General features: G+C 46.3%; 1 protein-coding gene across 2 annotated transcripts in view; it reads left to right on the forward strand.

Annotated features, from left to right (window-relative positions):
• IQCA1 (IQ motif containing with AAA domain 1) overlaps positions 1 to 14,352 on the forward strand; it is an 89,742-nt gene extending 75,390 nt beyond the window's left edge. Inside the window, exons 15-18 of one of the 2 annotated variants that reach the window (XM_038142629.1) lie at positions 3,988 to 4,074; positions 6,683 to 6,860; positions 9,533 to 9,771; positions 13,825 to 14,352. In XM_038142629.1, coding sequence (XP_037998557.1) covers positions 3,988 to 4,074; positions 6,683 to 6,860; positions 9,533 to 9,771; positions 13,825 to 13,926 — 606 coding nt within the window. In that variant the 3' untranslated portion in view covers positions 13,927 to 14,352. The remainder of the gene's footprint in view (positions 1 to 3,987; positions 4,075 to 6,682; positions 6,861 to 9,532; positions 9,772 to 13,824) is intronic. The other variant, XM_038142630.1, reaches the window with a different exon arrangement.
• Positions 14,353 to 15,726: the final 1,374 nt, after the last annotated feature.

The raw sequence follows: 15,726 nt of genomic DNA on the forward strand, positions 1-15,726 counted from the left end.
GCTACACCCAAAAAAGGGATGTGAGGGAGTTTATTGAGATTAAATGATACAACCCCAGCATTTAGAGGCAACAGAATTTTGAAGTCTGCCATTAATTTAATTTTTTTCCCACTGACTCATGTTCATTTGCTCATAACCACTGCTGTATTGTCAGCCAGACCATTGTTCTGGCAGGTTGAGGAGCTTGTCCTGGTACACTGACAGAATTCTCTGTGTGTTCAGCATTTCCATGCCACAAGACTCTCCCACCACAGCTAAAATTTGGGAACAGCACAGTGAGTCTTTCTTCCAGCATCCAAAACAATTCTGCCCTTGGTGCAGCTCAGCCTGCTGGAATCCTTAGGTCCTTGAAGTGTTAAGTATCAACAGTGCTCAAATATGCAGTTATTTCTGTGAGAAAGCAGCTTGAACTTGTGTTACCCTAAGGTTAAAAATTAAATTTATCATTTTCTGCCTCACAAACCAGAATACAGTGGCACCATCACTGTAGCACAGGAATATTTACCTGGTGATGCTCCCACTGATGAGGTCTAATCACAGGTTTCGGTGCAGCATTTCTGGGTGTATAATCTACAGAGCACTAAGTTTTCAGCAATAACTTGAGCTTCCAAAAAAAAAACCAACTTGTGCCTTAAAAAAAAAAAAAATCCATGAAATCCTTCAAGTTTGGAGGAGCCTTGTGCAACATGTGCTGGGCAAGAGTCAAATTCCTGCATTTTCAAGTGAAACAATTTAACTGTTAAACTCTGGCTCCCAGGTTTGAAAAGTTGAACCCAAGGCTTTCAAAAGTGCTGTTTGATCTTTGGTGACTCTTGACAGCAGGATGAGAGGGATTTTTTTTTTCCATAATGATTTTCCCAAAGAGCAAATCTCACTCAGTGTGGTATTAGAAGGGTTAAGGGGCCATCTGCTGGCAGCTCCAACAAATTGTGGAATTGCAGCAAAGCTAATAAAATTTCAATTACAAATTAATTATGTACAGTGCATTTAATTATCCATGGATTCAAACTGTCCATGGATAATTCAAATGGAGCACTTTCACAGGGGGATAGACAGGCAGCTACAGATCTGCCAACAATTTAAATTAGATGCCAGTGGATTCTGGGGCTCTCATGTGGATTTCCAAGAAGAAACAGCCAGGCCCAAACAAATGTGATGAACTGGGTTATATTAATGTCTATTAGCACCTGAAAAATCATGGAATGGTTTGGGTTGGAAGGGATTTAAAGCTCATCCAGTGCCACCCCTGCCATGGCAGGGACACCTCCCACTATCCCAGGGTGCTCCAAGCCCCAGTGTCCAACCTGGCCTTGGACACTTCCAGGGATGGAAGGTCCACAGCTTCTCTGGGCAACAAACACATGCAGGCCATTTTCTACATTTAGCTCTTTGCCTCAAAACAGAAAACACAGGAAATTCTCTCTTTAGGGGCCAAACCTGAGGTTATTCATTGTATTTCCACTTAGTGGGGAAACAAAGGGGGCAAAGAAGATGAAAGGTGTGCCAATGGTGAACGTTGTCCTGTAAGAGTTAAAAGGAAGGTGTGATCTGATTTCAGACCTCAGGCTGCATTTCAGGGGGGCTGCTCAGCACAAAAACCATCTCCAAGCCAAACAAGGAATATCTGCACCTCCCAGCCTGTGGTGACCCCACCAAAAGAGAGACACCAGCGGTGTCCAACCTTTGCCAACAGCTTTTGTAGCCTCTGTAACCATCCCCCACCCTTATTTCCCACTGCAGCAGCAGGCACTGAACAGGCTCCCCAGGGATGTGATGTCTTTCCTAATAAGTTGGTTTTATTTTTTTAATCTTCACTATTAACACTGAATATTTGAGCTCTTGCAATTTACCAAAGGGAAAAGCTCAGGAAGGACATTGACCTGTTGGAGTGAGCCCAGAGGAGGCCACCAATCTGATCAGAGGGATGGAGCACCTCTCCTACAAGGAAAGGCTGAGACAATTGGGATTGTTCAGCCTAGAAAAGAAAAGGCTTTGGAGTCACCTTAGAGCCCCTTCTGATGCCTTGTGCAGGCTGAGCTAGAACAGAGGCCAGACAGAGCTGAAGAATAAAGCAGGGATTTATTAAAAGGCCTCAATGGATCCACCTTGGGCAGCACAAGAGCCCAGCCAGGGCTGCACCCCAGAGGAACCAAAATGGGCACAAAATGGTCATGAGGTCACAGGGTCTCTCACTTTGATCAGTTCTGCTCCATTTGCATATTGGAGTTCATTGTCCAATTCCAGCTTTAGCCCATGCAGTCCCATCCTCCTTGTTTTTGTCTCTCCAGCCCACGTTGTTTATGCTCTTGGGCCTGGAATTTGGATCATTTGTCCTTGGTGCCCAGCTAGAGAAGGAATTGTTTTGTCTCCCTGCTCTGTGCAGAGAGCTCACCATCCCCTAACATGAAGCTCAGAATTACTCACTAGAGGAGTACAGGATCTGAAAAATAGAAAAGCTAAACCTGAGGCATCTCTTAGGCATCTCTTACAGTGCCTGAAAGGGCTACAGGAAAGATGGAGAAAGGCTATTTACAAGGGCCTGCAGGGATAGGACAAGGGGGAATGGGTTTAAACTGACAGAGAGGAGGGTTAGATGGGATATTGGGAAGGAATTCTTCCCTGTGAGGGTGGGCAGGCCCTGGCACAGGGTGCCCATGGAAGCTTAGGCTGCCCCTGGATCCCTAGAAGTGTCCAAGGCCAGGCTGGATGGGGCTTGGAGCAACCAGGGACAGTGGCACAGGGGTGCAATGGGATGAGCTTTAAGACCCCTTCCAGCCCCAACCATTCCAGGATTCTACAATCCAACTGCTCCGGACTTGGAGGTATCACTTGATATATTTTAGGACTGACCAGTTGCCACCCATCAAAGTGTCACACACTGAAGGTGGCATTGCTTCTACTTCACCCCATCAGCAGCACAGCAAACAAAGTGACCAGCCCTTGTTTCCCGTGCTCTTCCCCATCCCCAGCCCACTCCTCCTGCACACACACACACACACACTCACTCTTTGAAACACGGCCACAAAAATCAGCTGCAGTGCTGCGAGCAACCATGCTCACAACTTAATTCCTCCTGCCTGGCTGTCAATCACACAGGAGCCTGTGATGTACACAGCCCGTGGGTTTTGTAAGCTGCCTTCCTGGAAGCAGCAGCTTCAACCAGGGGGAATTAAAGGAAAAAAAAATAAAAAAAAGAAAAAGGCAGGATAGAAGGAAGCTGTGCCTCTCTCTCGTTACCGCTGACTCCTCGAGCCGTCACTTTTTGTTGCTGAGCAAACTCTGAGAGCCACTGGAAAGTGATTAAAATTTGGCAGCAGAGTGTCTAAACCTCTGGAATGGCTCAACCTCTGGCGTTTCTATAGCAATGGGGAAGAGTGCAGGATGTGGAAAAAGCCTGTAGCATTGCTGCCATCCTGCTGTGAACCAGGGGTATCGTGCCTCCGACTTTGGAGCAGGAAAACCCAGTTTTGGACAACGCCCCCCTCCCCTTCAGGCTTAATTCTTGGGCTCACTGCAAATTAAATGCTGGAGTTTCAACCAGAAGACTGACAAACTGCTTCGCTTAATGAGAGTGCCCTCCCTCTCTTGCAACAGCCCTGCCTTGCCTGTCTCCCCCTCCAGAAAACCAGGGTGGGATCCCAGCCCCAGCCTAAAGCTGCCCTTGGACCATGATTTTCCACTGAACACCAAATCCAGGCTTCCTTTTGCAGGAACACAGCTGAATTTGTGCTGAGAAATTAAAGATAAGCATAGCAGACAAAATGATCCAGTCTGGGGTGGGCTCTTAAAGCTCCATTCCTAACTAGAAAGGGTTGGATTTGCCAAGCAGTGCTATCCATGATTGCTGAACATTCCCAGGGATAAAAAATAAGCCAGGCTAATTGAGCCACTGAAATCTGGATTCAAAAGCACAGTGACAGGCTCCCAGGTATGAAACTGCAGCTGTTTTAATCAACTCCTTGCCTTTTCTCCCCCATTTTCTCCTAGGTGGGCAAGGAATTGCAGCCTTCAGTCGTGTGGATTGGAAACACAGAGAGAATCTTTTCCAAAGGGGCACCGAAGGGAGAAGAAGAGGTGAATTTTTCTTTATTTCAGTGCAGATAATTTCTCCTGTTGCACTACAGCCCACACAAAGCAGTACCACTATGACCAGACCTGCCAAAGCTTGCCTGATAATAGCTTGTCTCACTAACTTTTTTTTTTTTTTTAGCTTTTAAGAGAGTCTTGTGACTTCTTAAGAGCCCCCAAGAGGTCACATTTCTCTCTTCCACCCATCCTTGCTTTATTTAAAAATAGTCCAGTCACTGCTCATCAGTGCACTGGAAAGTAAAAGGGAATAATGGAGAATTTCAAAACATGAGGCAAGAAGCTAAAAGTTGAGATGAGCCGAAATTGTTCAGCTCTATTAATTTGAGAAATTGGATGGAGCCAAAGTGAACAATAAAGTAACAAGGATGGATTTCCACTGCAAAAACAACGAGCCTGTGTTAAACAGTTACAATTACAGATTATTTTCTTTGGGCTCCCAGGAGTCCTAATGCCACTGCTTCCATTCCTTCCTCTCCTGTCTGGTTTCCCCATTGGAAAGAAAATTAAAATACTGCCCCACATTCACAGCAACACCACCACAGCAGGGAGCAATTCACCCCAGTTCCTGTTGCCTGCAAAATATTTTGCTTTTAGAGTTTTATGTGAAAAAATTAAGCCTTCTTTTCTTACAGTGTCTGTGGGGTGGTCACAAGAATGTATTTTGGAAAGGCAACACAAGGCAACCCAACCTTGGCTGGGGCTGTTCCTGCTGCCAGGGCTGCGTGAGGTGATGGGTGTCCAGTGATCCTTAGGGGTGATGCCTCAGGTTTCAGCTTTTATAGTTTTCAGATTCTGTGCTGCTGCAGTGTGTGGGTCTGGGCTTCACATGAGGGGATGGTGAGCTCTCTGCACAGAGCAGGGAGACAAAACAATTCCTTCTCTAGCTGGGCACCAAGGACAAATGATCCAAATCCCAGGCCCAAGAGCAGAAACAACGTGGGCTGAAGACAGAAAAACAAGGAGGATGGGAGTGCATGGGCTAAAGCTGGAATTGGACAATGAACTCCAATGTGCAAATGGAGCAGAACTGATCAAAGTGAGAGACCCCGTGAGCAGTTGTCCATTTTGTGACCATTTTGGTTCATCTTGGGTGCAGCCCTGGCTGGGCTCTTGTGCTGCCCAAGGTGGATCCATTGAAGCCTTTTATAAAATCCCTGCTTTATTCTTTAGCTCTATCTGGCCTCTGTTCTAGGCCAGCCTGCACAAGGCATCAGAGGGACCCTTAGTGGTCCCCACAGCAAGAGGGAACCTTTCTTTCGGGCTCAAACCCTGACAGAAAATGCAGATGGGGATTAAAATTAGGATTAGGGGCCCAAAATATCCTGGGTTACTCATGATCCTTGCTTGCTTTGCCATCAGTGTGGAAAATTTTCTTGTCCTGCCCACTTCAGAGTCCAGGGTATCCCCTCTGGCCCTTGTACCCATCCCAAGACCTGCCCTTGGTGGGAGTCTGTTGGCTCCAGGCTTGGAATCCCACACACCCCAAACTGTTCACAGCACACCCAACACTTCGAGGAGAGAGCATGAACCTGGAAGGACAGGCAGAGGTCCCTTGGGAGTGCTGGAATTTTGGAGAATCACGGAATGGTTTGGGTTGAATGGGGCCTTAAAGGTCACCTTGTTCCACCTCCTGCCATGGGCAGGGACACCTTCCACTAGACCAGGCTGCTCCCAGCCCCATCCTCAAAGATGAGCTAAGATCAGCCTTCAGAAGCCAAAGCAAGTATGAGTCACTGTGCTCATGCCAGGGTGACAGAAATGCATAGCATGACCATGAGAAGAAAAGGAATGATCCACCAGATGTATTGTGTTAAGACAAGCTTATTTAGGAAAAAAAAAAAAAGTGCTACTCTACCCCAAAACTTGTGGGAAAGCTTAGTGATTAACAGTAATGACACCACAACAATCTGATTAGGCTTCTCCAGCCAATATTCACTTGAATATTATCAAATATAAATAATATTTATATTTGATATAAAAGGTTTTCCAATAAAAGGTTCTGCTCAATACTCATCTGTTCTGTAAGTAGCAGTTAAATATGTGTTACAAAGTCAAGTAGTAAATTATTGCAAAGAAATGAACCCTGAGCTCCCAGAACCTTTGTTCTCAGAGCTTCAGCAAGTTAGAAAGCACAGCAAAAAATAGGGAGTGCATCTTTCACACTTAGAAGTCAGAAAATCATAACCTCCAAGAGCTGTGAGGATTCCAAACTAGGTTACAATTTTCTACCTGTCGAGGTTCATCAGGTGTGCAGGTCCCTGCAATATTTCTCCTTGAGCTGGAAATAAGGATTTCCTTCTTTAAATTAACTGTTTCCTGCCTGCCTTTCAATAACTAGACCATAAATTCAGTACTGGAAGGCACTGGCACAAACCCACAAAAATGGAAGCAGGAACCAAGTGTTTACCTGAATGTGAGGAGGCAGAATCTTGCTACTTGTGTTGATATCTCACCAGCTCATACCAAATACAACCAGAGCACTAAAAAAACCCCAAAATCCTGTTGCAGGCAGCAGGTACAGCTCCAGCTCATTAACTCTGAGCTGCCAGCATCGTTTACAACTCTTTCCTTCTCCTGTTTCCGCGTGCTGCAGGTGAACTTCAAACGCCTGGCAAAGCTCCTGCCCCAGTTCCTGAGGGCTCTGAAACCCAAGGACAGGGTTCTGCTCGTGGGCACCTCCAGCAGGCCCTTTGATGCCAATCTGGGACCTTTCTGCAAAGTTTACCAGAAGATCATTCTCATCCCCAAGCCTGACTACCTGACAAGATTTGGCAAGTATTTCAGTCATCCTCGGGGTTAATCCTACTGTTTCAAATTCCTGCTTGTTGCCTGCTTATCCTCAGAACTGCCCTTCAGCTCAAGTCATGCCCCTGGTGTGCCTCAAGTCCTGAAAATGTAGGTTAAATCAATACAGGCTACTCCAAAGGCCAAATAATAAAAGTGGAAGCTGGGAGAAGAGTTTAAAATACTCTTCACCCCCAATTCACATTTTTCCATGAGTTCAGTATGCACCAAGCTGAGCTGGTTTTCTCCCCCCCTATTTCAGCACAAGATTCTATTTCAGCACGCATTTTTTTTTTTAATTATTTTTTAACCCATTGCTTCTGAATTTCTGGTTCCAGTTTGCAGTTCTGAATTTCCAGTCTCCATACTCTAAACAACACAACCTCTCAGCCTCTCCAAAACCAAATCATGTCAGGAGGACTAAATTTTCTCTCTCGCAAATTTCACTTTGTGTGCTTACAGGTCATGAGAGAAATTGTACAGGTGTGCATGATTTTGCATGTCTGGTCTATCAAATGTTTGCAGTGACAGACAGGCTCTCCCAAATTCCGACAAAATCATTGAACATTCCATGTACTGAGACTCAAAGCTTGTAAGGAAAACAGGGTTTTTTTCTAATAAAACAAACCTCCAATGTTTTGAGGTTTTAAGCACCCTGAAATCTTCAATAAACAGCAGTAAATGAAAACCCATTTGGCCCAGGGACCTTGCCACACAGGCACTCTTTGCCCTGTCCAGTGTCACCTTGTTGCAAAACTCTGACAAACACATTGTGCAGTCCAGTTTCATCCTGCATCCCTCAGGGGCAGCCCAGGTACCCAGGTGATGCACATTTGGGTGAGCCCAGGGCAGAGTTTGGCTGCCTAGCACATTGTAAACCACTCCCAGGTTCCATCATTTTCCTGCTGTGGATGGGAAATGGTCACCAAGCAAGGGAACATGTGTTTCATGTTAGGTTACAGCTCTGAGGAATTGCTGAGAGATAAGGAGACACGAGCAAACCCCTGAGAAAGGAGGTGACAGCAGCTGAATTTAGCTGTGCTCACTTCTGGGGGTTGAACTGTCACATTCTGGGACTCTGACCACTAACTTGGAGTCCAAATAAAAAAAAAAAAAAAAGGCCAGCTCAAGGGATTTCAACTGCACACTTCAGAATCCCCAAAAAAATTAACTCATGGCATTTTAAAGCAGAATGAATGAGTAGCTTTAATTCTTTGATGTTGCCCCGTTTCAGACAGTGCCTGGCTTGTTCTTCAGCCCCAGCCTTCCCTGAAGTTCTATGGAAACAGGATCTGCAGCTCCCAATCCTGTCAGTTTTCAGTGCCTGGCACCCCCTTTGAGAAGGAAAGAAACTTGTTTTGACAGAAAAATAACAACATAACAAATACTTGTAAGGCACAGTGCACAGCTACCTGTCTGCTGCAGCCCTCCCTCTGGTTACAGAGCAGAGTATTCCAATCTGTGCTCAGTGGGAGCAGTAAATACACAATGGAAATCATTAAACTGGAAGATTCACAATCCCATACTGATTTCTTGTCATTAATCACCCACAAGGCAGTGCCTTGTGTTACACACCTGCACCAGGAGCTGCAGCACACAATATCTGCCTGTGTGCATCAATTCCTCTTTTATGAATTAGTGATTCAGCCAATACTTATTGAGCACAGGCACGATTCAAGTGGGAGACCACAAATTGCTGGAGTGAGAAATGCAGTGCAGAGCTGTCAATAGTTATGGGTTCCAGTTCATGGAATTGATGTCCAAGGGAGAACAAGGCAGCTTTTCCAGCTGCACCAACCTCCACCCAACATCTTCATGCTACATCTGAGCATTCAGGCACAGCAGACTCCAAGTGTCTCATTCAAGAAACTTTTTAACCTCTTATCCATAATCCTCCTAATCTTTTCCAAATATTTCTGTGTAATGCTTTAAAGCAAAGCCTGAGGAGGCCACATCAAAGTTCTCCTAAACTTCTCTGAAACAGAGCCTTACTTAACATAAAACAAAGCAAAAAACTGGTGTTATTCCTATTCTTTGGAAGCAGAATCTCAGCCACTTCACAACCCCAAAGAAATCAATCAGGTCACAGAAATTCACAGCTGAAAGATACAGCCAAGTTCACCTTTCAAGTAACCAGCAAGACCCCAGTCACAGACAATTTGCACCTTGCAACACGTGCCTGATAGCTGGAAGCCTTTGGGACATGGAGCCCCCCAGCAGCCCTCAGCTGAGCAGGAATAAGCTGTGATGAGGGTCAGAGAAATAACAACAGGCTGGTGGTAAAGGTACTGGACTCTGCACATCCAAGTGGGAGCAGTGGACGGGTTCCGTGTGTACACACAAGTGGTTCTTTCCATTCTTACACACATACCCACCCCGCTCTGTGTGCCCTTAATGACTTGCTGAGAAGTACTGACTGGTGGCCAAAACTCATCAGTAAGGGTTTAAAAGCATGCCTAAAGACCCCTATGCTGCAAATCTGAAGAGGAAAGAGAGCACACCAAAAAAAACCAAAAACAAAATTCAATTTTGGCTTTCCTGATTGATGGTCCTTATTTTCTTGTTCCGGTAATAAAAGAAATAATAATGAAATATCTTTCTCCTGCTTTCCTTGAATTGCTGTCTTTACATTTTCTCTTTTGCATGTCCTGATGCCCAGCACTGTGGAAGCACTACATCCTGCAGCGTGGTGGGGCCCTCACCAAGCTGCTGAACCTCAACTGCCTGGCCCAGGTGTCGGATGGCTTCACTCAGGGACACGTTGTGGACGTGGTGCACACTGTGCTGACTGAGCTGAGGCTGCTGCAGATGGCCAGGAAGCCACTGAGGACTGCTGAGTTTGTCACTTCTCTGGCCAGACATGACCCCGTGTACAAAGAGGAGGAAGAAACGTTCCAGGTGAATTCTCTGTTTCCTGTCTTCTGCCATTCCCTGCCATGTCCAGCCACACTTGGTGTAGGACCTGCTCACTGTGCTGGTTGGCACCTCACTATTTGAATGGTGATTTAGGGCTCAACGGCACCAAAACCCATCTCCCCCAACCTGGGATGTGCCAAACCAGTGCTTATTTTGGCAGCACAGCTGGCAGAGTGCTTTGGTGAACCTGCTGCTACTCATGATGAGCAAAATAGCCTCCATGTGCATGGATAAAACACACAGGGGCCATTAATCCCATGCATTTGTCCTTTTCCTTCCAGAGCTGAGGTGTTCAGCAAGCCTGGATACATCACCTTGAGAAGGCAAAACACCTGGCCATTCAATGTCCAAGATCTAAGCCCTGCTCTTAAATCATTTCAAACAAGAATTTCTTTTAAAGTTTTCCTTCCAGGCTTTAAAATAAATTCGTTTCTGCCTCAAGCTCCATCCCTGGGGGCTATAAAACCCTGAGGGCAAAACTGAGAGAGTTTGAGGTGTATTTTATTCCCTGGCACAGGGTGCTCAGAAATGCTGTTGCTGCTCCCTGGCAGTGTCCAAGGCCAGGGTGGATGAGGCTTGGAGCAGCCTGGGATAGTGGAAGGTGTCCCTGCCCATGGCAGGGGGTGGGATGGGATGAGCTTTAAGGTCCCTCCCATCCCAAACCAGTCTGGGATTCTGTGATTCTACACATGCCTCTAATAGCCATGGATCACCTTCCAGCCTGATAAATGTTTCAAAGTCCTTGAGCACCGGGCAGAGCCCTGCTGTGCCCCAGGGAGCTGCAGGCAGGGGCTCCCAGTGAGGTAAGACCTCTGGACTGTTCCAGCAGACCCCAAAAGAGCTTTCTCCATCCCATGGCCCCCATAATTCCTACTGCTTATAGGAATTATTGGGAATAATTCCTATAAGCTAATTTCAGCCAGGAACCTTTCCTGGCTGGAAGGTTTCCTTGTTGTCCTGCTCCTTGAACCCCCCAGCGCCTCCCAGCACAATCAGGATGCTGATTCTCACTGTGTTCTCCAAGGCTTCTCCCACTGCTGACCTAATGATAGTGCATATTTCTCCCAGCCCTGCTGAGTACTTCCCAATTTCCATTTAGAGCCATTTGGCTCGCTCAACACAGGCAGCATTTGTGATATTTGGCAAATTACTCTTATTTTTTTCCTCATGCTTCCTCACTAAACCAATATCTCTCCTCAGGGAAAGGCTAATGGTTCAGTGTTACAGCAAAGGGAAAAAAAAATACTCCATCATTCCCAGCTCCAAATAGTAATCCATTTGTACCCTGAAACACGAGAGCAAGTATTTAGTGTGAGTTTAACTTGAAAATATTATCCCAGTCACCATAAAATGGGCCTGTTTTGTACAGCACAAAGTGCCCAGGCAGCCCTTCATTTGGAACACGGCTCAAATGATCCTGTCCTCAGCATCCCATGGCAATCATCTCCTTGCATTAATTGCAGCCCTTAAGAAAGTATTTCCTTTTATCTGTTGGAATTTTGTTTCCTTTAAATGTCATGGAGCCTTGCTGCAGCACCTGTGATACGGCACAGGGGAGGAGGATTGTCAGAATAGCCTTGTGCATTAATTAACTCCAGCAATCCCCAGCTCTCCTCACACAGAAGCCCCTCTTCCCAAGCTTCCAATCACTGCCATTTCTGGACCTTTCCCCTTGCTTTGCTGTGTCCCTTGTGGAAGTGGGGCAGCTCAAACACTGTGTTCCAAGGGAAGATTAGCCCTGTGATGAATCTTGGATTTTTCTTCCCTGAAAGCATGAATCTCCCAGGCTGACATTTATAGTCTGCCAGTGTTCCAAAATGAATATAAATAATGCAAAATTTGGTGACAATGTGATTTCTGCCTTCCATTTACTCAAATTTCTGCCCCAATTACACATCTACATTTTTTGAAATTATAAATTGGTGCACCAGGGTGGTTGACACAAATCCTTACACAGAAAGGATTTCTGGAGAGGCAAAGGCAGCTCACCACACCAGTCCTGCCTGGTAGTGACTGGACCAAAATCATGGAATGGTTTGGGTTGGAAGGGACCTTAAATCTCACCTTGTTCCACCCCATTCCATGGGCAGGGACACCTTCCACTGGACCAGGTTGCTCCAAACCCCATCCAGCCTGGCCTTGAGCACTTCCAGAGATGTGGCAGCCACAGAAATGCCTAAGGAAACCCATTCCAAAGCCTGTGGACATCATTCCTCCAAAACACAAATATTTTAACACTGATCAGTCACTGCTGCCAGTAACTTCCATCCCCAGTTCAGCTGCTGGTGATAAATGGACTTTCATTTTATCTGTGTCTGAGGAGCTGACTTCATGGAACAGTTACACCACTTAAAGAGACAAAAACTTACTGTTGTGCACTGAAATATTTGGACAAAGAATTGGGAAGAGAACAAAAAGAGACATCCCAGGTCTCTTGGCTTCTCCTGCCAAATGCCTCGAGTCCTTTGCCAGTGACTCAGAGCTGGCAGGGAGATGATCAAACAGCTCTTTCCACCCCACCAAGGTCCCAGAAAGCTCTTGGCAAGGTTTTCCTACTCTCTCCACCTCCCACATAAGGTCTGGAGGGTGTTACACCCAGGAGACAAAACTGAGGGGGAAATAAAATCTCTGTGGCCTCATGGAGTCTCATCCAGGGCCAGACACATCACTGGGCTCTCCTGGCTTCCCTCAGCTACTGCCAGGGAAAGGCAATTCCTGCTGGAGCCCAAACTCACACTCCCCACCTCATCCCTCTCATGGGAAGAGCCAGAACCAGCAACACATCCCAGCTCTGTAGTTCTCCCAAAACCAGGAAGAGTTTGTCCTGGGACTAAGGCAGCAAAATTCAAGTTCACTGAGAGCCACGGGGTTCCTGCCCACCACCATCCATGCCCTGCCTAGATGTGGGCACACAGGAGGCTAGAGGATGTTCTTATCAGGGTTTTTGAAGGTGAGGAGCTCAGCTAATTCAGATAATTGAAGCAGAACTGCAGTGTCCAGCAGGCACCTGGACGTTTGACCCCGTCTTGAAAAGGTGACACCAAGAAGGACCATTGGGGTCAGGAGAGGAACATGTTGAGTTTTCCTTCCCTATTCCCTTCCAGTACCTCTTCTCGCAGCTTCTCTTCCTGTAACACACACTGGGCAAGTGGAGAAGGCAGATTCTTCAGGGATGCCTTAAGAGGCTCAAGCTGGGAGCAGGATTCGGGGTGCAGCAGATGGAAAAGGCAGACTTTGCAGGATGCCACGTTTAGAGGGAGGTTGGAGATGTCCTGGGCAGAGATGTGACATTAAATAGCAGCCCATGGTCAGGAAGGAAAGCATTTTATCAATGCCTGGCAGAATCTGAATCTCTGGTTTAGACAGGACTTTGTTGAGTGAGGTTCTTGTACTCACAGGGAAGGAGTAATTCCCACCCAGGGCTGATTTTAAGCCTCCCCTTCTCCTTCACTTCCCATTACTCTCACCCAGCCTAGAGCTGCCTCCCTGACACCACAGCCCAGGAGCTGGGCAAGTGTGCAGAGCAGCTCCACCAGAATCATTCACAAGTCACAGGCCTGTGAACAGGCATCTGAAAGCAATAAACAGCTTCTTAATGTTGGGGGTTTGTTTTGCTTCCTAAGCTCCCTCATGGAAATCAAAGCTGTCTGCATCGATTTGCAGAGGCACGAGAAGGGGATGATTTGTCTGTTGCCAAGTCTGGAGCAGAGGGAGCTCTGACAAGAGCTATATTCTCTGGAAATAGGGTTGATCATGGAATTTAACATTTCCATAACTATAGCAACACAAATGGCCCAGCTAAGTATCGCTGCTAATGAGACTCAGCTCCATCAATTGCTGCACTTCTTGGGATAATAATGTTCTCAAGAGATCTGAGGGTTTCATTTTGGCTTCTCCACCAGCCAGCCTGGATTTTAAGAGGTTTGGGTTTTTTAAGGAATGCTCTGTTATAGTAGTAAAAGGTTTAAGTAGTCTGACTTGCCCTGTTTGGTATTTTTTTTTTTAATTTTATTAAATGCTTTTTTGGTTCTCCAGGCCTGGTATGCCAAGACCCCGCTGGGGAAAGCGTGGATCACAGCACAGGAAGCAAAGGAAGAAGAAAAGGAAAAAGGAAAGAAAGGAAAAGGGAAAAAGTAACTTCCTCGAGGATTTTTCACCTGGCCATACCAGTCACAACTCTATTTCTCTGTGCAGGCATGGCAGATTAATGTTATAGGTATTCCAGGGAAGATAATTCCTCTCTGAATGAATTTTTAAAACTTAAAAAAGGGAAAAAAAAATCTGATGAGATGTAACATGTAGCTCTCAGAGGATAAAGAGTTAATGACCACTGACTTGCTCAAGCATTATTTATTCTAAGAGATTTTAGGGGGCAGAAGGGTTCATTACTCAGGCCTGTAACATGCCATCAACTTTTAGGCCATACTCATTTATTTCAGCAAGTAACTCTCCTTAAAAATTGATGTCACTTTAATGTCTTTCATTACTTTAATATCCTATATGCTTTATAAAACTAACTGCTTTATATATCTGTGGGTCTAAAGCATTACAGTCCTCAATAAAACTATTACAGCTCTGAAGACTGCTTTTTAATTGGGATGGATTAGGAGGCACTTCGTGCAATCCACCACAAGCTGAATATTTACACAGCTGCAGGAGGAACAGCACTTGCACCTTTTGAGGCCTTAGCACAGAGAAAGTCATATATGTGGGTGTCAGCAGAAAAAAGCCAAGCAGCCAGCTGGTAATTTGGGTGGATGGCCACCAAAATCTGATTTTAATCTATTTTGCCATAGAAAATGATGCCTAATCAGCTTGTTTGCACAAACAGCAATGTGTTCGTTGTTTGATGCACCTTGTTTACTCACAAATCAGCAGTTTTGAGGGCAAAGGATTTATAAGGACACTCTAAAGCTTTGGGACACCCTACAGGACACTGATGGAGGCAGCACCACCTTCATGTCAGGCACAGGAGCACATTCACCAAGATCTTCTCCAAGTCAGAGCCACAAACACCTGTTTTTCCCTCTGATGACAGAATTCCTGTGTGGACTTGACAACAGGTGCCTGGAAATACACAGCCCACCATGCCCAGGGAGCTGAGGAACCTCTCCGTGCCTGCACCAACAGCCTGGGAGGTGCAAGCTGGGCAGCACTGCTGGAAAAAGCTGCTGGGAAGGGGATGGTATTGAGCCCCTCCTGCTCCTGAGAGGCAACCAAATGGAAAAAGGCACTCCTGGGAATAGGAATGGCTGAGAAAAAAAGGCCCGGGAGGATTCCTGGGTGTAACAAACTGCACAGAAAATGATTCAAGCAGTTGTGTCACTGTCCACGGTGGGGGGAACTGCATGGGTCTGGTTAATAAAGGGAATTTTCTCCCTGTATAGGCTATCCCAGCACACAGGATAGAGCCACCCCAATTTGGGAATTCTGTGGTCCTTCCTAGCTATATTTTACAGTCTGGTTCATGGCTCCCCATGATTTCAACCCTTCCAACCTCGAGGCTGCACCTCCAGCCCCTCCAAGGACATCCGAGCAATAACAGAGGGAATTCTTGTTCCATCTCCCCTGTGCAACCTCAGGACATTCCTGATGGACACCGGCCCTTCCCCCAGCAGTAATCCAGCTGCTGGAGTCTCCTCAAGACCCACACTAGGGGCTGCCAGCCCCTGTGTTCAATCCATTGCAACATCAGCTACAAACATCAGCTCCCCATCCCTTATTCTCTGGAGCAGGCTGTGGGTGCCCACACTCAGCAGCACACCCCAGATTTATCAAATAAGGCACTTCTAACTTCATCCTTGGGGAGAAAAGCTCCAAAGAGCTGACAGGGCTGGTGTTTCAAAACCCCTCATCTCTGCTCTCATGCACGAGGAAACTAATTTGGGTAATTCTGCCCTCAATCTTGCCGACAGCAGAGCCCTCCTCTGCACACCA

Source organism: Motacilla alba, chromosome 7, assembly GCF_015832195.1.
Source record: "Motacilla alba alba isolate MOTALB_02 chromosome 7, Motacilla_alba_V1.0_pri, whole genome shotgun sequence".
Classification (NCBI taxonomy): Eukaryota; Metazoa; Chordata; class Aves; order Passeriformes; family Motacillidae; genus Motacilla; species Motacilla alba.